The sequence below is a fragment of the Ceratotherium simum genome, chromosome 13 (assembly GCF_057802395.1).
Source record: "Ceratotherium simum simum isolate JZ-2026a chromosome 13, ASM5780239v1, whole genome shotgun sequence".
Classification (NCBI taxonomy): domain Eukaryota; kingdom Metazoa; phylum Chordata; class Mammalia; order Perissodactyla; family Rhinocerotidae; genus Ceratotherium; species Ceratotherium simum.
Window position 1 is genome coordinate 46,842,813 of NC_141912.1, and position 25,622 is coordinate 46,868,434.

The window sequence follows — 25,622 nt, forward strand, 5'->3', positions numbered from 1 at the left end:
CTCTGAGGAGAAGCAGGCCGTGTCCCAGTGCCGCCACTGCCGGGCCTTCTGAACGGCCCCCGAAGCCCCTTCCGGTCACCCCCGGCCCTGGCGCTTGGCCGGACCACGCCGGGGGCCCAGCGCCCTTCGACGCCCTCATAGGCCCGGCCCGCCGCCCGCGCCGGAAGGGGGCGCCGCGCGCTGCCCGGGCCCCGGCGGTGGCGCAAGCGTGGGCGGTTGGTCGGGCCGCCGAGTCTGCCCAGTCGGGGGCGCGTCGCCGAGGGGGCGCCTGGCCCGGTGTCCTTCCCCGTCCCTCCGCCCTTCGAGCCTGGGTTCGCGGGGCTCTCCTTCCAGCGGCGCGGGGACCCCTCAGCGAGCGGCGGCCGCGCCGCGCCGGCCGGGGGCATGTGCTCGACGCCGGGGCTGCCGACGCCGGGGACCGCGCTGGTCCTGAGGGTGTCCTTCGTGGACGTGCACCCGGAGGTGATCCCCGTGCGGCTCTGGGGGCTGGTGGGCGAGCGGCGGGAGCAGTACGTGCGGCTGAGCCGGGAGATCCAGGAGGCGGCGGCCTCGCGCGGCCCGTGGGCGCCGGGCGGCGCCGCGGCCTCGCCGGGCGAGCTGTGCCTGGTGCGGGTGGGGCTGCTGTGGCACCGCTGCCGCGTGGTCAGCCGGCAGGCGCAGGAGAGCCGCGTCTTCCTGCTCGACGAGGGCCGCACCATCACGGCGGCGGCGCGGGCTCGCTGGCGCCCGGGCGCGGCGAGCTGTTCCAGCTGCCCTCGGAGGTGCTGGGCTGCGTGCTGGCCGGCCTGGTGCCGGCGGGCGGCGCGGGCGGCGGCGAGCCCCAGCACTGGCCGCCGGGCGCCGTGGACTTCCTCAGCCGGCTGCAGGGCAAGGAGGTGCACGGACGGGTCCTGGATGTGCTGCGCCTCCACCGCCTGGTGCTCCTGGACGCGCCCGGCCTGTGCCAGCAGATGCAGGAGCTGGGCCTGGCCCGCCAGGTGCCCGATAGCCTCTTCCACCTGCTGCTCAAGCGCTACCTCAAGGCGGCCACTGCTGGCGTGGGCCCCGGGGTCCCGGCCCTCCCGCGGGGCCTGCCCAGGCTGGGACAGCCGGGCCTGGATTACTTCTACCCCCAGCTGCAGGTGGGCGTGACGGAGCCCGTCGTAGTAACCCAAGTGTGCCACCCCCACCGCATCCACTGCCAGCTCCAGAGCCTCTCGCAGGAGATCCACCGCCTCTCCGAGAGCATGGCCCACATATACCGAGCCTCCAGGGGAACAGGGGATGAGAACTCCACCAGTGCCGCCTGGGAGGAGGGGGAGGAGAGCCCAAACAAGCCGGGCTCCCCGTGTGCATCCTATGGGTTGGATGGACATTGGTACAGGGCGCTCTTGCTTGAGACTTTTCGGCCCCAGCGCTGTGCCCAGGTGCTTCATGTAGACTATGGAAGGAAGGAGTTAGTGAGTTGTAGTAGCCTTCGCTACCTGCTGCCTGAATATTTTCGAATGCCTGTGGTGACCTATCCTTGTGCTTTGTATGGACTCTGGGACGGTGGGAGAGGCTGGTCTCGGTCACAGGTCGGCGACCTGAAGGCACTGATACTGGGCCAGGCAGTGAATGCAAAGATTGAGTTTTACTGCTCCTTTGAGCGTGTGTATTATGTCACCCTGTATGGAGAAGATGGGATTAATCTTAACCATGTATTTGGAGCACAGTCCTGTTGTTTGGCTGACCGATTTCTTCTGAGCCAGGGAATAGAGGAGGAGGAGGAGGAAGAACTGGAAACATCTCTTCAGTCTCCATCTCCTGCTGAAGAAGTGGATGAAGCGATTTCACTCTCAGCCTTAAGATCTGTCAGGTTAAAGATGAATGCCTTCTATGATGCCCAGGTGGAGTTTATTAAAAATCCTTCTGAGTTTTGGATTAGGTTGAGGAAACACAATGGCACCTTCAGCAAGTTGATGAGGAAAATGTGCAGTTTCTATTCCTCGGCCAGTAAGCTGGATGGTGTAGTTTTGAAACCTGAACCTGATGACCTTTGCTGTGTCAAATGGAAAGAAAATGGCTATTATCGGGCTACAGTCACCAGGTTAGATGATAAGAGTGTGGATGTATTCTTAGTTGACCGTGGCAATTCGGAAAATGTGGACTGGGATGACGTGAGGAAGCTGCTTCCTCAGTTTAGGCAGCTACCAATATTGGCTCTGAGGTGCACACTGGCTGATATTTGGCCTTTGGGAAAAAGTTGGAGTCAGGAGGCGATTTCCTTTTTTGAAAAGACTGTGCTCCACAAAGAGTTAGTTATCCATGTCCTTGGTAAGCAAGATAAGCAATATGTTATTGAGATTCTTGATGAATCGAGAACAGGGGAAGAAAACATTAGTAAAGTAATTGCTCAAGCTGGATATGCCAAATATCAGGAATTTGAAACAAAGGAAAATATTCCCTTAAATGCCTACTCTCCAGGGCATGTTTCAAACCATTTTACTTCCGAGAATAACAAAATATCTTCTGCCAAGGGGGTAGAAGTAGAACAGAAAGCCAAGAGAGATAATAAAACTACATCTGTTTCAGAAGCTTTGAGTGACAGAACAGTTGTTGCAAATGTTTCAACGGGACTAGTTGTGCGGGAAAAAGAGGGAAGAGTATCTGTTTATGCTCCTCTTATACAGAATTTCTGGGAGATTAAGCCAGGCTCCTCTTGTAAAGGAGAGCTACAGGTTGGAAGTACAGTAGAAGTCAAAGTGTCCTATGTTGAAAATCCTAGCTATTTCTGGTGCCAGCTGACCAGGAACATAAAAGGATTTAAAACTCTGATGTGTGATATTCAAGACTATTGCAAGAATACAGCTACTCCTTACCAGGGAACCACCCCCACTTGTTTGGCAAAACGAACAGTAGATGGACAATGGTCCAGAGCTCTAATTAGCGGAGCACAATCTTCAGAGCATGTCAAAGTCATATTTGTAGATTATGGAGATAGATGTATGGTATCTGTGAAGAATATTTATGCAATTAGTGAAGAGTTTCTCAAGGTTAAGGCTCAGGCTTTTAGGTGCAGTCTTTATAATTTAATTCAACCAACTGGTCAAAATCCTTTTGTTTGGGAGGAAAAGGCAATACAAGCTTTTAGTGAATTTTTAGATAATGCATGTGAAAACAATCTAGAATTAAAATGCACAATATTTGCTTTGGCTTCAATACATGATGAAGAACTGTTTACTGTTGTGGATTTGCTAACACCCTTTCAGAGCGCATGCCATTTTTTGGTAGGAAAGAAACTTGCAAGACCAGTAAAGCCTCTGGAGTCCTCTGTTCAGCTACGTTCTTACTACTATTCTACACATGGTATGAAAATTGGAAGTGAAGAATCAGTGTATATAACACATGTTGATGACCCTGGGACATTTTATTGCCAGCTGGGAAAAAATGCAAATATGTTAGAACAGTTGTCATGTAACATTACACAATTAAGTAAAAATTTGCTGAATTTAAAAACGTCTCCCTTAATCCCTGGAACCTTGTGTCTTGCCAAGTTTACTGATGGAAACTGGTATAGGGGGATAATAATAGAAAAAGAACCAAATAAAGTCTTCTTTGTTGATTTTGGGAACATTCATGTGATAACAAATGATGATCTGCTTCCATTACCTAGTCATGCATATGATGTCTTACTTTTCCCCATGCAAGCTGTTAAATGTTCATTGTCTGACATTCCTGATCACATACCAAAAGAAGTTACAACATGGTTTCAGGAGACTATTTTAGATAAGTCACTGAAGGCTTTGGTTGTAGCAAAAGATCCAGATGGAAGACTGATTGTAGAACTATATGATGACAATTTTCAAATTAATGCTAATATTAATGAGAAGTTAGGGCTACTTGGTTACAAAGGTAGGACAAGAACAAAAAAAGAAAGCAAAGCACTTCTGTCTACAACTGAAACTCTTCAAGTAAAAAAGGAAAATATGAAGTTGTCACCTACGGAGTATTTAAGTAAATCAGTAGAGAACAAATTATCCAGTATGGAGATTTTGGGAGAATCATACAAACCTAAGATCAGCTCAGCATGTAAGGAACCCAAACTTTTACAAAGTTCAACAAAAACAAACTTAGTCACCCACTGTCAGTGCTCTGTGGGAAATAAAAATAATCCAGTGTCTCCATTAACAACAGAACAGAAAGAAGAAAGTTTTGCTGAGCCACCTTTGAAAGCCACAGAACTAGAAGTCACTCTTGCAGAGAGAAAAATAGACGATTCATCTAACAAAGATTTGCCTCTAAAATTTTCTGAGTTCCCTCGGAAGATGATAATGTCTGGCTTTAAAACAGCTGTCTATATTTCTCATATAAATGACCTTTCAGACTTTTATGTTCAACTAACAGAAGATGAAGCTGAAATTAATTGTCTTTCAGAGAGATTAAACAATTTTAGAACAAGGCCTGAATATTATGCAGGTCCACCTTTGCAAGGAGGAGATGTAATATGTGCCATTTTCCCAGAAGACAATTTATGGTATCGTGCTGTGGTCAAGGAACAACAACCCAATGACCTTCTTTCTGTACAGTTTATTGATTATGGCAATGTTTCTGTGGTTCATACTAACAAGATAGGTAAGCTTGACCTTATTAATGCACAATTACCAGGATTATGCATTCACTGCTCCTTAAGCGGACCTTGGGTTCCTGAGATTTTAAACTGCAAAGAAATGATGCATTTCTTTTCCCAAAGGACAGATGAGGCTCAAATAAGATGTGAATTTGTTAAATTTCGAGACAGATGGGAAGTTATTCTTGCTGATGAACATGGGATCATAGCAGAAGACATGATTAGCAAATATGCTTTCAGTAAAAAATCACAAATAGGACTTGCTACCCAAATTACTAAAGATGAGTGTTCAAAGTCTGTCAAGAAAACAGACATAGACACTTCGGTATTTCTTAACTGGTATAATCCAAAGATGAAGATGATAAGAGCTTATGCCACTGTAATAGATGGACCTGAATATTTTTGGTGTCAGTTTGCTGATACTCAGAAACTTCAGTATTTAGAAGTAGAAATGCAAACTGCTGGAGAAAAGGTAACAGATTGCAGGAGTTGTATCCCATGTCCCCATATTGGAGATCCTTGCATAGTGAGATACAGAGAAGATGGGCATTATTATAGGGCGGTTATCACCAATATTTGTGAAGATTATCTTGTATCCGTCAGGCTTGTGGACTTTGGAAATATTGAAGACCGTGTGGACCCAAAAGCACTCTGGAACATTCCTTCTGAACTTTTGGTGGTTCCCATGCAAGCCTTTCCGTGTTGCCTTTCAGGATTTGATGTTTCAGAAGGTTTGTGCCCTCAAGAGGGAAATGACTATTTTTATGAAATAGTAACAGCAGATGTGTTGGAGATAACAATATTAGAAATCAAAAAGGATGTTTGTGATATCCCTTTAGCAGTTGTTGACTTGAAAAGCAAAGGCGAAAGTGTTAATGAGAAAATGAAGAAATATTCTAAGATTGGTAATAGTAACAGTGATCTGCCTTATGAAAAAACTGGGCCAGAGATAAAGGGAGCTCTTGGGTCCCCCAGTCTTGATGTAAGTCTTAAGAAACCAAGGAGTAAAGCTGGACAAGAGAAAACACTGTATGTGGAATCACAGGCAGATGAGCTCTCGGAAAGAATTGAAAAAGACTTAAACATTATTGAAACCAAACCAAGTAAATTCTATGCCCCTGAAACTGATGACATTTTTGAAGCTTTTGAAAACCCATGCAAAGATAAAATTGGCACTGAGGTACTGAAAGGTAAAGTAGAGTGCTGTTTTGTTGACAAAGCAAAATTTGATGATAAATACCTGGTTACAGGGTTTAGCCCACTGTTACCACATGCCAGTGAAACAAAGGAGATACTAGAACTGAATTCACTTGAGGTACCACTTTCTCCTGATGATGAATCAAAAGAATTCTTGGAACTAGAATCCATTGAGCTACAGCGTTCTTTTGACGGGGATGAAGAGAAAGAGGAGCGAGGCCTGGTGCCTCCCACTGTGCCCCTCCCACCAGGCTGTGACACAGAAGCCACCCCGCAGCCATTTACAGCGCAGCTTCCCCTCGACTGTGAAGCCGAGAAACAGCCAGCGCTAGAATTACCTACAGCCCAGCTCTGTCTAGATGACAAAATAAACCCATCATCTTTAAGACTTGGTCAGAAAGCCCAAGAATCCACATGTGCTGAGGACACAGGCAAGTCAAGTTGTGTGGAACGTTTTGAGGACCAGCATAGGCTACCATCACATCCACATGGAAAGGATTGTGATCCCAAGATGCAGACTGAAATGAACATATATAAAGAAGAATTTACAGAATATACAAGCAGAGATGCCGTTTCATCATTGACTTCTTTGTGCCCTGGAGAAGAATCCAGAGATGGAGGGAAACACAGTAATGCTTTACCAGATCATGTCCCAGGTAGGTGAATTTTTTTCTTTCACTTTAAGTTTATGTCTTTCAAAAAATACTTATTTGTCTTAAAAGAGAATAATTCTTATTTGAATTCTTTTTTAAATTAATTTTGAGTGGAAAAGATTAAAACCTGAAAAGAGAATCAGATTTGGATTATAAAGGGTATTTTAAACATGGAGAAATTGTTTGAAATCAATGTAAGATAATACTTTACTTGCTGAGTGAAATGGTGATTAACTTTGTTTTTACAATAGAATGCTTAAAATCTGTGCCTCCAAAAAGTAATCACATTTAAAATGTAAAAAAAATAATCATCTTTAAAATGAAGAGGTCATGTGTTGTGGTAAATTTTTAAAAAACCTAGTGCTCCTTTGCCAAGCACTACTGTAGGCAGGAATTTACGGTAGGGGTCATTCTAGCAGAGTTTTCAAATTTAACTGTTTTGTTTCAATGCATATACCCTGCCATTCATGTAGAAACCCTTAAACAAAAACTAGTTTAGGGAGCCTGTATTAACCAAAACAGTTAACAGCCATGAGTAAATATTGGAGAACATTTATTGTCATTAACTTTTTAATAGATTATTTTTACTGTTATTTTCTAATAAGATTTAAAAGTTACAGGAAATGGCTAACTTTTGGGTATTTTTTTATAATCAATGTTAGACATTTTAAAGATTTTATTTATTTTATTTTTTCCCCCCAAAGCCCCAGTGGATAGTTGTAAGTCGTAGCTGCACATCCTTCTAGTTGCTGTATGTGGGACTCGGCCTCAGGATGAACGGAGAAGTGGTGCCTCGATGCGCACCCGGGATCCGAACCCGGGCCACCAGCATCGCAGCGCGTGCACTTAACCACCAAGCCACAGGGCCGGCCCTGTTAGACATTTTAAATGTCAATTTTTATATGATTAAATTTGAGCCATTGTACAAAATAGAGAAAATGATAGACTAAAGAGAATGAAAATCATCATAATCCTACCACCAAGAAATGACCACTGTTAACACTGTGGTGTACTTTCCTGTTGCCTTTCACCATCTCTGTGTATGCCTGGTTACATGTAGTTTTAAAAACTAAATATAGATCATACTTTCCTACAGCGTTGAATTCTGCATTTTAATCCCCTAACTTTCAAAATATTTTAATTCCATAGTATGCCATCCTTTGGATATACAACAGTTTATTTAAATATTACCCTAGATTTTTAGTTCTGGCTGTCACATTTTAATAATAAGTAATAGCTCTGTGATAAGAAGGTCTGCTCACTGGCAATATACTGCTTTGCTATAGAAATGGCTGTTGTAAGCATAGACCACACCACCTGTGGCAATAATATCTAGCTTTCAGTAGTAATTTTCGATGTTAGAAATCAGATTAACATCCTTAAAAAACACATCACATCATGGAGAGGGGGCACTGGAAGAATTTTAAATAAAATAGAGGAAAGAAGACAGACTTAGAACATGTACCATCCATGATACTGTTTATATAGGAATAGTAAATGCAGTTTAAGAAAATGCTTTGTTTGTGTATCTAACATTAAGAAATTAAGAGGTATGCATTGAATCTTACTCTATTCAATTTGGTAGCTCAACCAGAGAACACCTACACTCTGAAAGGATTTACTGTTGGATCCAAATGTGTTGTGTGGTCAAGTCTAAGAAACACATGGTCTAAATGTGAGATTTTGGAAATAGCTGAAGAAGGCACAAGGGTAAGTAAAGTTGAAGTACTTATCTCAAAATGTACTTGCAGACTGTTAAGGAAATTTTACCAAACTTTATCAGACTAGAAAATGCAATTGAACACGTTTACCTGCTCATTCCCCCTGATAATTAGATGCAGTGCAAAAATCACTTAAAAGTATATATAAGCATCCTAGCAAGAAATCATCATAGGCTCTTTCATCTCCCTTACCCCTGAAATCCTATCAGTCACCAAAGTTCCACACTTCCCACTTATCTCTTAGTTACAACTTTTTATACCTGATCCCACTGCCTTGGTTAAGACCCTCATTTCACAGCTACATTACTCTAATAACCTTCTATTTGGTTTACTTCTTCTGGTCTTCCTTCAATAGATTCTCCTCACTGCCAGTGTGAAGTTTGTCAAATGCAAATCTGACTACGTCATTCCTATGTGTAAAACTTCTTGGGGACTTCCAGTTGATCCTGTTTCTCCTGTGATCTGAAAACCACCTATATCAGAATCACCTGGTGTGTTTCTTGAATTGTAGATTCCTGGACCTTGCCCTGGCTGGCTGATTCAGAATTTCTGGGGGTAGGACCAGTAATGTTCATTCTTATACCGTTAAAATTTGAGAACCACTGGTCTAGAATAGAAAAGTCAAGCTCATCAACATGGCAAGGTCCTCTAGAGTTGAGCGTCCATGTACCTCTCCAGCCTTAGGTCTTACTCCTTTATGTTTTGTACTTCATATTAGATGGACATCAAACTGCCTGATTTCTCTTTTTTTTTTTTAAAGATTTTATTTATTTATTTTTCCCCCAAAGCCCCAGTACATAGTTGTCTGTCATAGCTGCACATCCTTCTAGTTGCTGTATGTGGGACGCGGCCTCAGCATGGCTGGAGGAGCGGTGCCTCGGTGCGCACCCGGGATCCGAACCCGGGCCGCCGGCAGCGGAGCGCACGCACCTAACCGCTAAGCCACGGGGCCGGCCCCTGATTTCTCTTATATATACTATTCTGCTTGGCTTCTTGGATGTATTTAATAGTGTAGTTCTATTTGCCTGTATTCTATTCCCTTCCCAAGCTGGTTAATTTCCACTTACCTTTAACAGATTTACTTTAGCCATTTTCTCTACCAGGAAGCATTCACTGGCATTATTTTCTAAATCGCTCCATCTCTTCACCCACACCTAAAAAAGCTTTATACCTATATTATATTCCTATACCTCTTGCTGCAAAAATCTGTACTTCCTACATTGTATTGTAATTATCTGCTTAGAGGTCTGTTTCTCCACCAAATTCTGAACTTCTTGAGATCTAAATTTTATCCATCTTTGATCTTTAGGCATAGATACTCAATGTATGTTTTTTGAACCAAAGTATCATTGAATTGAAACATAAGACTGAAGTTTAATAAAATCATTTCCATTGCCTTTTAAGTATTTCATTTTAGAAAGAATTGCTATGGTACATAATTCAGTTACAGTTTCTGGAAACTACCAATTTTTATTAAATTTTTTTTTCTCTTGTAGGTGTTGCACCTTTCAAATGGTATGGAGGAGTTAGTGAACCCTGAGAATGTCTGGAATGGCATACCCAAATCGGATAAGAGTCCATCTGAGGTATGGAATTACACAAATAGTAATTAGTGGGAGCATTGTCCTTCATTTTGAAGGACGACTTAAACTATTTCCAAAGCCCTTGTGTTTAGGAATAATGGAGAAAAAAATACTAACATTATAATAACAACAATTAAAAGCAGCAATAACAAAATCAATGTTTCTGGACTTTATGTCAGGTATCCCTTGGGGAAAACTAGTTATTAATGTTTTACTCTTTCATTTTCATTTCGGAATTTAAAAAATGAAAATTGTTTGGTGTCCATGACCTTCATAAAATACATTTTATGCAGAAAATCTGGGAAAATGGCAAAGTTAAAAAGGAGGAAGTATCAATCACCTGTAATACATTCATCCAAAGACAAACAGATTGATCAGTTTGGTTTTCTTTCATAATTTTTCTGTTTATATGGAATATAAGTATATCATCTACATATTTGGAACATAGTTGATTTCATTCTACAGTTTTATATTGTGTTCTTCATTTAAAATTATATGGTGGGGGGCCGGCCCCGTGGCTTAGCGGTTAAGTGCGCGCACTCTGCTACTGGCGGCCCGGGTTCGGATCCCTGGCGCGCACCGACGCACCGCTTCTCCGGCCATGCTGAGGCCACGTCCCACATATAGCGACTAGAAGGATGTGCAGCTATGACATACAACTATCTACTGGGGCTTTGGGGAAAAAAAGAGGAGGAAGATTGGCAATAGATGTTAGCTCAGAGCCAGTCTTCCTCAGCAAAAAAAGAGGAGGATTAGCATGAATGTTAGCTCAGGGCTGATCTTCCTCACAAAAAAAAAAAAAGGAAAAAAAAATTATATGGTGGACAATTTCCCATGCCATTCTGATATGTCTGGGCATTTGAGCGTCTGGAGTTTGTTGAACTTCTTGCTTCAGAGTCTGTGTCTGCTAGGTCCAGTATCTGGTCATCTCAGAGTTTGTATCTACTGATTGTCTTGAGAAATGATTAGCTTTTCCTGGTTCTTTGTATGTTGCATAATTTTGGATTATATCCTGAATGTTTTGAATATTATGTTGTAAGACTTTGTATCCTGTTAAAATCTTCTAGAAAATATTGAAGTTTTTGTTTTAGCAGATAATCAGCTCAGTTAGGTTCACACCACAGGTTCTGTCTCTCCTTCTGTGTTCGGTGGTTCCAGTGTCAGTTCAGTTTTCAAAGACCTTTGCTATGATGTTCAGGTCTGCCGAGGACATAAGCCGCTCAGGGGTTAGTCTGGGACTCAGCCAGTGGCGTATATGGTAGTTGAGGTGTTAAGACTTTGCTATGCTTACTTGCTTCTGTTCTGCATGTGCATAGTTCAGGGGTGACCTTGGGACTTATATCAATTCGTGTATAGTATTAGGGGTTCAAATTTTCCAATTCCTTTTCTCTCTGAGATTTCCTTCACATTTTCTGGCTCTAAAGGTCCTCTTTTATCCAGCCCCTAGAGGCCCCTTTTCCTGGTCCTCTGGCCAGAAAGCATGTTTCTAACAACGTTTCCCTCGGCACCGTCAGGCAGTTCTGCTTGACTGAGCCTGCCTTTGGGGTGAAGCAGATTAGAGAAAAGAGAGAAAAAAATACCACCACCGCCCCCACTACTCTTCAGATAATAGTGGGCCCTTTTCTCAGTTCCAGTGGCCAGTCTTCTCTCAGATTTTTTAGGTTCCTGCACTGTAACTGCTGTCCCCAGGCATGACTGGGCCTGCTCTCAGGACAGGGCCAGGAGGAAAAAAAGAAAAACAACGAAGGGATTTCCCACTCACTCCTCGCTCTCTAGCATTCAGGGGCTGCTTTTCCCAATCTGACTAGAAATAGGGGATTTCTCTGAGCTTTGCTGTCCACCCCAGCTGAGCAGCTCTGATTTGGTCCAACCTCAGTTTTGACAACTAGGAGACAAAGAAGAAAAAAAAAGAAAAAAACAAAACCTGTGAAACTCACCAGTTATGAGTCATTATTCAAGTTTTTACTTCAGGCTTCTATCTGCCTCATCTTGTTTACTTTTCAGAGTCAGGAAGTGGTTGCTTTTTGTATGCTTTCCAGAATTTTTAGTTGTAATCAGTGTAAGAAAGAGGCTATAGTTGGCTTACTCCATCTTGGCTGCAACCAGAAGGCCATAACTACATAATATTACATGGCATTAATGGTCAAAAACTTATTAAACCGTTTCTCCTAGTGTTGGACATTTAGGTCATTTGAAATTCTCTACTATGAAAAATCATTGACCATCTCTCTTCACCTTCTCATGTTAATGCCATTTTTTGTTTACTTGTCAAAAATAACAGCCTGCTTCACTTATGTTACATCAGTATTTACTAAAACTGTCTTTTGTAGTCTGATTTTTCCATTCATTAATTTTCAAGCATCCACAGCCAAATAAATAGATATATATGTATGGGATTTTATTTGGATAAACTGTCTTATACCTGCCAAATAGAAGAGAACCATTTAAGATGATTTAAAGTGTTCATAAAATAATATAGACACAACTACCTCTGGCTTTAAGTCAATTAGCAAACATAAGAACTACTTAAAAGTAAGGCTTTACAGGTTTTTCTTTGGTTATTAATGAGATTTAAATGACCCTTTCCTCAAATATGAAGACACTCTTAGATACGGATGCCTGTCTATGAATGAGCTGGTTTTCTTTGAAGTGAATATTGTGGGTATTAAATTATGCATGACTATTTTTTTGTGATATATCAAGTCACTATGATCTGGGAGTCTTTCTGATTACACATTTTTAGAATTTTTTTTTCATCTGAGCTATTTCATTTCATCATAAGAATATGTCTCATGAATTAATTTCTGTACAGACATCACACATGCACATGATGCTATTAGTTGTTGTAAGAAATATAGGAGAACTATCCCTCTTCACGAGGTCTTTAATAAAGCATCTGTGGCTCACTATGGATATTGGTTGAATAGCAGCTCCTTGAACAATGCACCAAACACCAGAGTTTTGGGGGTTTGGAGGTTAAAAATTAGAAAAAGTTACTTTATTCCCCGTGTAGAATGCTCCAGTGGAGATGTTCCAGAGAAATGAGTATTTAAAGAATAGAAAATATACTTGAGGTGATTCTCCACTATAAAATCAGATTGTCATACTTTTAAAAGGATTACTTTTTGTTGTTTACCATTTTTCTGGTTTATCTATTGTCCTCTTTCTGATTTTAATCATTTTGTGCTTATAATAAAGAATTGGTAGTAACCCGAGGGTTCCTTTTCTTAGGCTATATTCCAAACAGTGAGAAAAGAAGATCTTTACTTCGTGTCATCGGATGATACCGCAATTAAAGGTAACTTGTGTTTTTAAAATAAAATACTTTTATTACCAGATTGCCAAGTCTTAAAGATACCATTACCATGAATCCTTGAACAAAAATGGTTTATCAATTTCCTTGGATGTTAGTAGTAGGAAAAAAAATTAAAAACTTTAGCTAAAAATGTTAACTGGGCTTATGGGGAAATAACCAAGAAGTGAACTTCTTGAAATATCATAGGGAATTTGTTTATTGTTTGAATTGATCTTAAAAGTTAAATTGTGAATCTGATAAATTCGTATTTTAAAGGATTTTCTCAGGGTTACTTAGCTCATATGTTCAAATGATCTTTGTATGTTAAATGATTTCTTGGAATTTCTTTCAGATTTTTAGTTTATCTGCATGATAAGATTCAATTGTTGGAAGTTCCTGGTTGTTGCATGATCTTGTTCATAAGTAGCACACTGGTTCTTAGAATTGAGGCACATCGAGAATGAAATCAGCTCTTGGTGGCTTTAGTGTTACGTGAAAAATACATACTAATCAAAGAGAACAAAGGACTAATTGGTTATCAGCCTTGTTAACATCATTCTAGCAAAATATAAAATATCGCAATTTCATAATCTTTTAGAGAAGCTTTGTTTGATAATAGGTAGAGTGCAAGAACCAAAACACTAAAAAGAAAAAAAACATTTCCGTAGGAGTAATTCTCCATAGTAATTAGAATACTCATCTGTGCCCTCTCCCCATTTTGAGAAGACATTAAATTTGTTGTGGTAGCACTCATGTAAATAATTTTCTTGTTTTTATGTTTCTTTCTCAACTTGAGGTTTTTCTCTTCTTGTTTCAGAAAAGGGGTCTGGAGGTGATCCTGATTTAACTGTGGATCCATAGATATGGCCACTCAGAAGCTGCTCTTAAACAAGTGGCATCCTACCCAGACCAACAGAACATTTGAGCAAATTGAGAGCGTGTAATCACAAGAAGTTGTCATTGTCAAAAACGGATACGTGTTGAAAACAAAATAGACGGCTGGTTGACTGTGTGGTGTATTTATAATGGTATTCCTGTATATACAGATCTGGGATCTTCTCCCTTAGAATGTGTTGTTTCCAATCAATTGGGAGGATTTATTTTGCTAAACATTTTCTAACACATTACTCACATTTCAAAAAACTATTTTGGTTTCTTTTGAATGTAGTGTTTAAATTAAAATAGGAAATTATAGGTTTATGACAAGTACATTATATGATGCTACTTAGGAGGATGGCTTTGTTAGCAGTAACTCTTTCAGAATTTTTCTTGTTTCTGAAGCTTTGCCTTGTCTGTATAGTTAAACATTTAACTAATATTTTGTTTGAATTTGGAAGTATTCTCATAAGATTTGAATAAAATTTATCCTTAAAGGTGTGTTGGTCTCATTTCATTAAAAAGGAAATAGCAATCTGGAATATCTGTGGTTCTGGAATTCTGTAGTAATGGAAGCACAATTCTATAATTGGGGGAAACCATAATATAAAATGTTGCTCTTACGTGTTAGTCACTCGGCTGGTACTTTAAATGCATTTTCTCATTTAATCCTCGACTCTGAGGTGCATATGAATATTATCCATGTTTTTATAGGTGAGAAAATTGAAGCTTTTTAGAGAAGTTAAATAACTTCCTATGGTCAAAGAGCTAGTGAGTCCCAGAGGCTTGATCAAACCCAGACCCATCTAACTTCAGAGCCTATGCTTTTAAAACAAGGTCTTGTACAGGCAGTAAGTAGTATGCAGAATACAGATCCTAGCTTTAGGAAACGGTCTTAGCTATATGCTGCTTACTAGACATGTCACGTGGGTAGGTTATATTATACCTTTGAGCCTTGATCTTCCTCATCTGTAAAATGAGGATAATAAAACTTTTCCTGCAGTGTTTTTAAAATTAGAAATAGTTTATGTAAAGTGCCTGAAAAGGAGTAGGCATTCGATAAACACTTCCTTCTTTTCCCTGAAAGATATTCAGTATGCAGTACACTACGTTTTTTAATAAATCTTAACTCGTCGGATCCTTCTAGCATTTATTTTCTTCTTTCAGCATCAGCATGTGCCACCAACAAAGGATTTTAAAGAGGTGCTGTTGAATGGGACATCAAAACAACTGGAATGGTTATCCATTTCTAAAATGTGTAAGGAGCTTTGCTACGTAAGAGTGGGGAAAAGATGGATGAATATGAAACATTATCAGACCCAGAAGCCTGATGGGAATAGTGAGAATTAAGAACCTTAAAACCTGGGTATAATTTCAATAAGTGGAAAGGAGAAGGTTTTGCATTAAACATAGTTGAGGTAGATGAGTATATTGCTTGTTCCTGGGATAATGAATAGACAAATTTGGTTCATTCATCTAGGAGATATAGTTGTGAGTTACTGAGAGAAATGGTCAGAGAAGATGCATTAGGGGCAGATTATAGAAAGTCTTCAGTTTCATGCTAAGGAGTTTAACCTCTCTATTTTAAAATTTTTAATCTGAATGGCTACAGGATAGGAGAATCAAATTTCTCAAAATGAGTGATTTTGTACCTTAAAACATTAAGACAGGCCTGAAGTGTCAAATCAGAATACACAGTTGCTTATTAACTGAGCAAAAGGGATAAGTAGGAATAGTTATAGTTAACCATGCTTGCTTACTAAGTACTGATTATCCCTGTTCACACAGGCTTAATTAAACTTAATTATGGAGAATTCATAGGAACAAGACCATACTTAAACCAAAGTATACTTAACTAATGTAGGAGAAGAAGAGAATTCCTCTACCCATTCTAGGTCCTTCTGGCTGGCCTAAAAATTAAATTGACATGCGACAGAATAGCAGGAGAAAATCAAACAAAGCTTTATAACATGCATACATGGGAGAAACCCAGGAAGGCTGAGTAACTCAGCCAGAATGGCCAAGGTTGTCGTCTTAAATAGCATCTTCAGCTAAAGACAAAGGAGGGTGTTGGGGGTTGTGGTTTGGGACATCAAAGGGGAAGAAGGCAATTCACATGGAAATGAAAATCAAATGTTTGGTGCACAGAACTATGATAAGAATGGGCTTAGCAAGGACCCTGACAGTCTACCTATACCCAGAGTTATCTATGGTGATGGCCTGTCCCGTTGAAAGGGCTTTTATCTTAAATTCTTTTAGGGGGAAGGTCAAAGTTTCTTTCAGTCTTTCATTCTATCAAGGCAAAGAGACACATTTTGGGGTGGCCAATTTTGATCTCCCACACTAATGAGTGGCATAAATTTTTATACCCCTTAGGAAACAAAAAACATTTTCTATGACACCCAGATGTATAAGTGCATACATTTTTAAGCTATCTTTTTACCTACATTTTTCGTGCTATTCTACTTCACTACTACGTATAGAATTAACGTTCATTAAATAAAATGAATGGAAAATGAAGCAGTTAAAATTATTTCTGAATGTTTCCTTTCTTATCCTTCACAGCCTTTGGGTGAATAACTAATTTACTGTGTGATAGCTAGAATCCCTGGCTTTTCTTCAGTAAGCAGAATGCATCAGAGATCAACCATTAAAGTCAATGCAAACAAATTACCAATTTTCTTTAATCCGCTTTAATCTGCTGCCTTTGCCTTGCCTCCAATATTGTTACCCTCGTCCACTTCCCCTGTAGTCATCATATCGAAATTGTATAGTATCACTAATCCTGTGGGAAAGGAATGGCTTTATTATCTGCTTGATCTAATTTTTCTTACCATGACCACAAGTCAAAGGGAAGTGCTGCCAATCTCTACCTAGAATAGCATGTTGCTAACACTCAATTCTACTGCTCCTAATAGAAAAAAGACACAAGAAAATCTGTTTTTATTGTATTTTTAGGGAGTGTTATGTCACTGTAACATGTTTTCATTGGCATTGTGCCTATTTCAATATACTTGTCCATTAAAGTAATGTAATGTAAAAGCAGTTTTTAATTTTGACACTAAAAAAGGATCATTTTAGTAAAATTAAAATTTAGCCTGGTATGATTTTTATATACAGCAGTCTTTCTTTACATTTAAAGGAAAAAAAATCATAGTCCAAGCTTCAATCACTATTTTGGTATAGCCTACATTTTAAAATATGAGTTATCTAAGAAAATACATTAAAATCATACACACACACAGTCTCTCAGACAGTTTTTAAATGAGACTTTTTAAAAAAGCTCTTTTCATCTAAATTCTATTTCTCTTTTCCTGTAGAGTTCTGTAGAGCGATATGTCGGTTGGTTGTGTCGATGTTGGTCCCTGGAATAAGATTATCATCTTCCCCTTCAATCAGAGGATCCCACTGATCAAAATCTTTCTGAAGTCCTGTAAAATATAAATGTTAATGAACACATTAAACTTTAGAGAGCATTACACAGTTCAGTGCCTCTAGGTGGCATCATAGCATCACAAATTACACAAACTGCATCATGGTGACAGAGGCACGGCGTTCTACATGAGCTGCCAAGTGGCTGCTTCAGCAGCTGCTGTACCTGCAGGAGAGACGGGATTGAGGCGCTGGGCTGTCAGTATCCTCAGCAAGCAAGTCCACCAGTCTTCACAGAAAGACTATTAGCTTCAACAGGTGGGCTCACTGTCTATGATATACAGTACACAAAGCAGCAAAATCAAACTTCTCAAGGTTTTGTTTTCAAACTGATTTACTGCTATGTTAAATTGTAAACCAACTAGAGACAGTTAAAATGGGACTAATGCTGTCCCATTTTACAGTTTTGTCCTGAGAATCACCTGGTGTATGTCAAGAAAGAATATTAGTTTCTTACCTAAATGCTTTTGCAAGAATGCTAATGAAGCTTTGTTGCTAAGATCAATAGCTACATTTGAATCTATATCTCCTTTTAATGTGAACAGGTATCCAACTATTTTGCCAGTTACAAAAGTGAAGTCAGCAAAATTCTGATGGACTGAACCCCTGAAAGAGAAATGAGATATTTACAAATCATATTGTTTGACAAAATTATTTTTGCAGTTAGGGTGCAGGAAAGATACTGGCCTGGTTGGCCTATTTATCAAAAATCAAGGAACCAAAACTTATAGATTTGACCTCCTTAGACATATTTGAGGGTCACAGGCTGTGTTCATTTAGGGATCCTAGAGTATATATTCATCTTCCCTTCTAGAAAAACAATTCAAAGACTTCTGTCTTACTTGGCATCTTGGTTTTAGAAGAAATGATTCCATCCTTTTGGTGGACTAGAATACCTCCAGTTTGAGTGCATGCAATGTGTTATATGTTGAAGAGGCCCTGAACTCAGAGCCAGAAGTCGGCTCCCTTACCACACCACTTGGTATTTATTTGATTCTAGTCAAAATACTTTGCATTTAAGCCTTGGATTGAATACATTAAAAACAACAACTTTTCCTTGTATTATTTAAACTGTAAACACCTTAGAAATATTACTTATGCTGCTCTTTAAATTCACCAACAGCCTAACATCAATTAGAAGGGCTTTTTTTTTAGGGCTCATTTTTCACTTCCTCTGGGACATCTGACACTTGATTTTCTTGCATTTTTTCCTCTTGGTTTCTTTGACGTTGCACATTCCCTCCTTTCCCTAGCTACTCTGTTTTCACTAGCTCTTCACCTAAATGTAGGCATTTCTCAAGGTTCTATTCTCAGACCAATTCTTTTCTCACTTTGCGGTCTCTTCTTCTCCAAAGGTTTCCATCTATAATATACAAATTCAATTTTTGGCCAGATATCTCTACTCAGATTTCCCAGTCTCAAGCTAAGAAATTCCAAGGTTAAAACACATCTTTTGAGCCCACCTGGTGCAACCCTTCCTCTTTACTTTGCTGCTGCTTATATGCAAACCACCATTCTTTTAATTATCTATACTCAAAATGGAGTCACCTCACTCCTGCTCACTCTTCCCCACATACCAATCAAAACTTGAGTGTCAGAAGCATCAAGTAACAGTAAACAGTAAACCATAAACAGTAAACAGAGACAGGGTCATGAAAGCACTGAGAGCAGAAGTCTGGATGCTGCCAATGGTCAGAAATGGCCTGAGGAGACGGCGAGGGTGCGAGAGACAGGCAGGGAGCAGTCTAAGCGACAAGAGAAGCAGGAAAGAGCAGGGTTGTGGTAGCCAGGAGAGGAGAAAGACGGGTAGTCAACAACATGGAATGGATGCAGAGAGAAAGGCTGAGACTGCAGATAGGCTGCTGGGCCCTCTATGTCCTCGGCAGGGCCAGCTTCAGCACACTGGTGGGGGTTCAGGAAACTGGACCCAGCAGTGAAAGGGTAAATGGAAGTAAGGACATGAAATACTAAATATAAGCTATTCTTTCAAGGTTTCTAGCAGAGAAGGGAAGAAAAAAGAGGGAGGGCCTAGTAACGAAGTAGGGCTGAGGAAAGGATAGGTGTTCTGTATTATTTCTGTTTTAGAATTAAATAGACTTGTACATACAAATAAGCTAAAATGAAGTCCTTACCTAAAATACCTAGACCCTTCCTCACCAAATGTCTAAACTCTCTTGATCCTTCAAGACCCAGTACTACTCCCATCTCTTCCAAGCAGCCTCTTCTGACTACCTCAGCTGGAAAAGACCCCTCCATTCTCTGACCCCATAGTGTATACCGCCTATACTGTATGTGTCTCCTTCCTGTCGCCTTTTCTTTTCTCCTAAATAAACCAGGTTTCAGATAGGAGAGGGATGAGCTCTGTCTTTGCTTCGTAACATCCCATTGTGAGTTCAAAACCCTACTGGGAGTATTTTCATGTCAGTGATATAGGCATATTGCTCAAGGGGACCCCATTATAGCTTTTTGGAATTTATAAATTCATATTCTTTCCAAACAGGTAAACACATTGCGGGTCTCAACAGATGATATGATTTTTTTCCCTAAAGGGTTCCTAACCTAGCCTAATGATGGAATGCTTCCCCCTACCCCACCCTCAGAAATGTGTAGTCCTGATCTCGTGTTAGATAAAAGCAGCAGGTACCTAACGCAAATTTTAGTTATCAGTATATGTGCTACACATATTAACACTACTGAAAACATTGTCATTTTAGTAAAAGGCGAAAGATTTATATGATCTGAAGAGAAACCAGAGTACAGCATGTGCATTTTAAAAAGAGTAAGTCTAAATGCACTTAGAAACCAAGATTATCTAATATTCTCCCTTATTGAAAGTCTAAACAATGAATGTAACAATTCTAAAATGGCTACCAAATGTTATCTGTTGATGTTTATCCAAGTCTCAAGTTTCTGTTTCAGATGATGAAATAAGTCACTTACTAATACTTACCTGATTGTAATCATTTTTCTTTCTTTATCAGGGAAGTAGCATTTTTTCATTTTTATGATATTAGCAGGATACTGGAACCGTTCTGAGTTGATAAAAAAGAGGGGCTGAGGAATTCTGGAATATACTTCATCACCCAACGGAAGCATCCATGCATCCAGGGCAATGCCGCACCTGCAGATATGTGTTGACAGTGAGAAAAGAAGGCTGGTTACACACTGGCCGACATACAGGAATTTTTAATAATGCTAGGATTAATAGACACACATCACACCGGTTTATTATGGGTTACCTCACTGGGCTTAAGAAGTATTATACTTCAATGTGGGAAGAAGATATGATTAGCTTTATAAGGTAGTAGACTTGGAATTATAATCATTTTCTTTAGGAGGCATTTAGAAATATGTGACCTCTAAAAATTTTATTATTCATTTTTTGTTATATTATTTTCAAAATAAATTAAAATATGTAATAATTTCTTCAAAATCGTGGGACATCTGAAAAAGTACAATAAATGCACTATTTCCCCTGTGTTTCAGACCTTCGAGACACAGTGTAGTGTATTTACTATACCTTTTTCAGACTAACCATTGGACCTATTGCTTTGTATTTAGAGGTATCTGGGGGTTGAAGAAAAATATATGGAGCATATCATTTGACAATGTAACTATCTTTTTTAAAGTAAGTTTGTGCTACATTTCTTGACCTTTTGGACACTCTATTTTATGTGATAAATGGATGAAATAAGAGACTTCTTTCATACTGAAACAGATTTTAAGAACTGCAATGTGAAGTTTCACAAATGATCCTGCCCACTTTCTGTATGGTTGGCTCTGCGTGATCGCATCAGCCTTGGATGAAGTAGTTCAAGAAAGAAAATACTTCTGCAAGTTAGAAGACTGAGGTCTGGTCTGACTCCCACCCTGTGTAATTTTAGACCTCACTCCATCTTAAAGATGGAAAAAAAAAATAATTAAAAATGTCATCCCTATTGAGGAAGTTTAGAAATACTATAACATGGAAATATTATTATCATAATCATTATGTCACAGATAAAATGTGCATATAAAGATAAATTTCCGAGTGAAAATGTTAAGTCCTTGAGCAGATAAACAAGAAGGATGGAAAATATACAGGAGTGGGGAGAGTTTTTAATAGAAAGAGAAGTAGATGGCTTCTGCCAAGGAAAATTTGTATAGGGTACTTTATGAAGACAAAAGAATAGACTTGTAAATCCTGAAGGATCCCTTCCCTCACTAAGAATTTGATGAAAAAAATTCTCTCTCACAAGGGTTATCACTCCCCCTCTTCCAATAACTTACTATTCTCTCTCGTTGCCTTATTTTCTTACCTGAATCTCTGGTCTTCACTAAGAGCCTGAAGAACTGCTGCTCCACCAAAAGAATGTCCAATTACTGCTATTTTATTCGTATCGATAGAGTCCTATGTGAAAAAGGATGATATAAATTTATAACTGTCTCACAGGTTGTTAGAAGAATAGACTAAATGATTTTGTGAATCATACAATTATTATTCATTTCATGAGCATGGTTAAGTACCTTAACTCCTTATCAAAGAAATATGTACACATACATATATACATATACACATACATATACACACATATAAATACACACACACACACACACACACATATGTTGAGCATTTGTAAAAGTTCAGAAGTGAACTTAGTGGTCTTCCTAGTCACCCACACTTGAAACATCAACATCATTGTTGACTTCTGCCTGTTCCCACTCCACGTTTATTAGTGTGTTCATTCTATGAGTATTGATTGAGCACCTGCTCTGCACCAGGCATTGTAGTTCATTTTCAATGAGCTCACAGTCTATCAGGAAAGAAAGAGATTCCCATACATGATGCAAATGCAATACAGTGGTGCCAAGGAGCACCACTATTTGATAGATAGCCAAACTGGTCCAGGGGTGAGCACTGGGGTCCACGCAAGTTTCTTGGAGGAGGTGATGCCTGACTTGAGTTGAAGATTCAGCAGGACTTAGTCAGTGGGAAGGGCATGTTAGGCCAAGGAGATGACATATACAAAGGCATGGAGACAGGAGAGAGAATGGCTGGTTGAAGGACAACAAACCCTTCACTGTGTCTGGAGAACAGACCATCATCTTATGCTCAAACTGAAGTACTTCTAGTTTCCTCTATCCCCTGACTGCACCCTCCACTCACACTTTTGAGTATTCACGCTGTCTACTTGGTCTGATATTCTTCCACTCCCTCTCAACATTTTGTCCAAAACTTTTGACCAACTTTTCAGGATCAAGCTCAAAAACAGGCAGGAGCGATACGAGACATTACAATACTTCCACTGAAGGTCTTAGGATGAACCATATGAAGTTGCCATTTTCACAGATCAAAACTGACTGCTGGTAGTTTCATATACCGTTCAACCTAATGCGTTCCTCACGGTAATACTTTACCTGCACTGATTTTTGCAGCCCTGTATCATGCTATACCTTATATCACAGCAGGAAACCAGACAACAAAGAACAATAAAGAACTATAGGAAAATGGCTTTTATAGCTCACCTTCAGTTGTTCCACATCAAACTCTAAATCTAATACATTCTTCACTGGCTTTCCACGATCAATGTCAAGAATCAAATCGAGAGCTTGAGAACATTCCTTTGCTCTTTGCTTTACCTAATATGATTATTGGAAGAAGGAAATGACAAAGTAAAAAGTTGTAACACTCATTTTAAAGTTTGTATAGAGGCTGCATGTGGGGAAAATGGTTGGTCGCTTATAAACTGGAAATATCTAAGTGATTAGTGATTAGAAAACAACCTAACTCAGTGACACAGGCACCAGCTTTGCAGGTAGTTATAGCTTAGTCCAAACCCTGGCTCTGTTGCTTACCCATTCTGTGACCTGAGATGATCTACTTAACTTCTCTGAGCTTCCATTTATTGTATAATAATGCCTACCTCAGTGAAATGTGGGTGGGATTAAATGCAATAAAAAATAAAGCACTGGCTATAAAATAAAAAATAAAAATAAAAATAAAAAATATTTACATTAATGTATTTATATTAAATATAAAAATAAAGCACCCATGATAAAGCTTGGCACAAAGGCTGAAGCTACTGTGCTTTATTTCACTTAATCTTCCCAACAGCCCTGTGAGAAAGATACTGTTGTTATTCATTATTTTGTAACAAATAAAACATGGAAGCAAAATAAAGAGAACAAGCAACTTGTCCAAAATCGCCCCACTGCAAAGTGATGGCACCAAGATTCAAGCGTAGCAAGCTGCACTCTAAGGCCTGGACTCTTAGCGCTATTCTACAGCACCTCTCTGAAAAGTAGTCTTTTTTATATTGCTCTGGTGGGTGGGTGGGGGAATCTATGAATTTATTTTGAGATTCTAAAATTAGAAGTTCTAATGCAAAAAAATTCTGTATATTCACTGTCATCTCCAAGAATTTATGTGTTTGTCTTTGTTTTTATTATGATCCAGACATTTCATTAAGAGAATTTTATTACTCAGAGAATCTTCGGACAAATCTTTGGGGAATGACAGGTAGGGGAGCAAGGGGCACAGCATGCCGTATGTGAAATTAAATGAGCAAATGTCACCAGGCTGCATACGCTTTTCAGTCACCACGCCACCTCTCCTCTTATTGCAAAGTACCTGTTCATTTCTTAGGGGCACCTCCTCCTCCCCTCGTTTTAGGGTTCTGAGATAGAGCCAAGACTTGTTTCCTATTTCTGCAGCAGACTGGTCTTTGAAATAGTAAGTCGCGGAGGCAGATCCGTCTCTACAAAACAAACAGAATCAAGTGCTTATACTTGCTCTTTCCCTTCCCCATCTCACCCATGATCCTCATCCCCATCCTTGACTCAACTTCACTCTGATCTTTCCTTTTTTTTAAATTATTTTATTGGGGTTGTATTGGCTTACAACATTGTGTAAATTTCAGGTGTACATCACTATATTTCAGTTTCTGTATAGACTGCATCGTGTTCACCACCAATGGTCCAGGTTTTATCCATCACCATACATATGTGCCCCTTCACCCCTTTTGCTCTTCCCCCGATCCCCTTCCCCTCTGGTAACCACTAATCTGTTCTCTGTATCTATGTGTTTATCTTCCACATATGAGTGAAATCATACGATATTTGTCTTTCTTTGTCTGACTGATCTTTCTGACTTCCCTTTCTTCTTCCACTCTATATTTTTCTTTAAAATCAAAGAGGCCCCCAAGGGAGTTCTAAGAAAAAGACATTGTTGTGGGTAAACTCAACTCATACCGTCGTCAGAACTCTGGAAGGCCGTGTTGAAAACTCACTCCTGGAATCAAATTCCAGCACTGCCACTGACCAGCTGTGTGGCTTTGGGCAAAGTACTCACCCTTTCTCAGCTTCATTTTCCTCCACCTTAAAACAGCAATAATAGTAACCGTCTCATAGGGTTGTTATGAGGATTAAAGGAGATGGTCTATGAACATGGCACACAATAAACACTCTAGAAATGTTAGTTGTTTTTTAATTCTTGAGAATCTAACTCAGTCTCCTTTTTTTCTCACCTTTTTTTCCCTCTAATCACAGTTGACAATTCCATCATCATTTTTTATAAACCTTCATGAAAGTCAGAGCCCAGCTACATACCAGATGACGTACCTGTGTTCTACACCAGCAACTATGAACCCATGAGATGCCAGGTCAATGCCAATAGCAGAATAAATTGTCCTTCAAAACAAAAAGTGAGAAACATTGAGCTACCAGTCATGCTTACGAGGAGGGGTCCACTAACAAACCTGGGAACATGGAGGCCATTACACCCCTGTAGCAGTGCCCTGGGGTAAACCAGAGAGCCATGTTCTCAAATGGGGCAATTATGCCCTCAGAGGATATTTGACAAGGGAGGTATTTTCATTATCACGACTGAGGGAGGGTGCTACTGGCATCTAGTGGGCAGAGGGATGCTGCTTAACCTCCTACAATCACAGGACAGCCCTCCACAACAAGAAACTATCTGGTCCAATTACCTGGTTTGAATCCTGGTTCTACCACTTATTAGCTGTCTACCTTGGATAAGTCACTTATCTGTTCTCTGCCTTGGTTCTTTATCTGTAGAAGGGTGATGCCATAAATGTATGGTACTTGGTGGGATTATTGTAAGGATTAAGTAGGTTAATACATTTTCAGTGCTTATCACCATGTCCAAAACAGGGTAAATACTGAATACATGTTAACTGTTATATAAATGATTGGACAGGGTGAGGCAGTTAAAGAATCATGTGCTAAGCAACTGCATTTATACCTCCCTTCCATGTCTTCATTATGCACAATCTTCTT

The 25,622-nt window shown here is 39.8% G+C and overlaps 2 protein-coding genes across 3 annotated transcripts in view; one reads left to right on the plus strand and one right to left on the minus strand.

Moving 5' to 3' along the window:
• Positions 1-384: 384 nt before the first annotated feature.
• TDRD6 (tudor domain containing 6) lies at positions 385-14,440 on the plus strand. The gene is given in 6 exon segments (XM_014782555.2): positions 385-705; positions 708-6,441; positions 8,024-8,148; positions 9,656-9,745; positions 12,974-13,040; positions 13,855-14,440. Coding segments are annotated over 6 exon segments (6,381 nt in total). The 3' UTR covers positions 13,899-14,440.
• A 2,503-nt stretch (positions 14,441-16,943) lies between these two features.
• PLA2G7 (phospholipase A2 group VII) overlaps positions 16,944-25,622 on the minus strand; it is a 37,933-nt gene continuing 29,254 nt past the window's right edge. The window contains exons 6-12 of one of the 2 annotated variants that reach the window (XM_004424049.3): positions 24,945-25,013; positions 23,956-24,082; positions 22,851-22,964; positions 21,644-21,735; positions 20,296-20,466; positions 17,803-17,951; positions 16,944-17,344 (exon numbers count right to left, since the gene is read on the minus strand). In XM_004424049.3, the coding sequence (XP_004424106.1) occupies positions 17,214-17,344; positions 17,803-17,951; positions 20,296-20,466; positions 21,644-21,735; positions 22,851-22,964; positions 23,956-24,082; positions 24,945-25,013 (853 nt within the window). In that variant the 3' untranslated portion in view covers positions 16,944-17,213. The remainder of the gene's footprint in view (positions 17,345-17,802; positions 17,952-20,295; positions 20,467-21,643; positions 21,736-22,850; positions 22,965-23,955; positions 24,083-24,944; positions 25,014-25,622) is intronic. The other variant, XM_087438687.1, reaches the window with a different exon arrangement.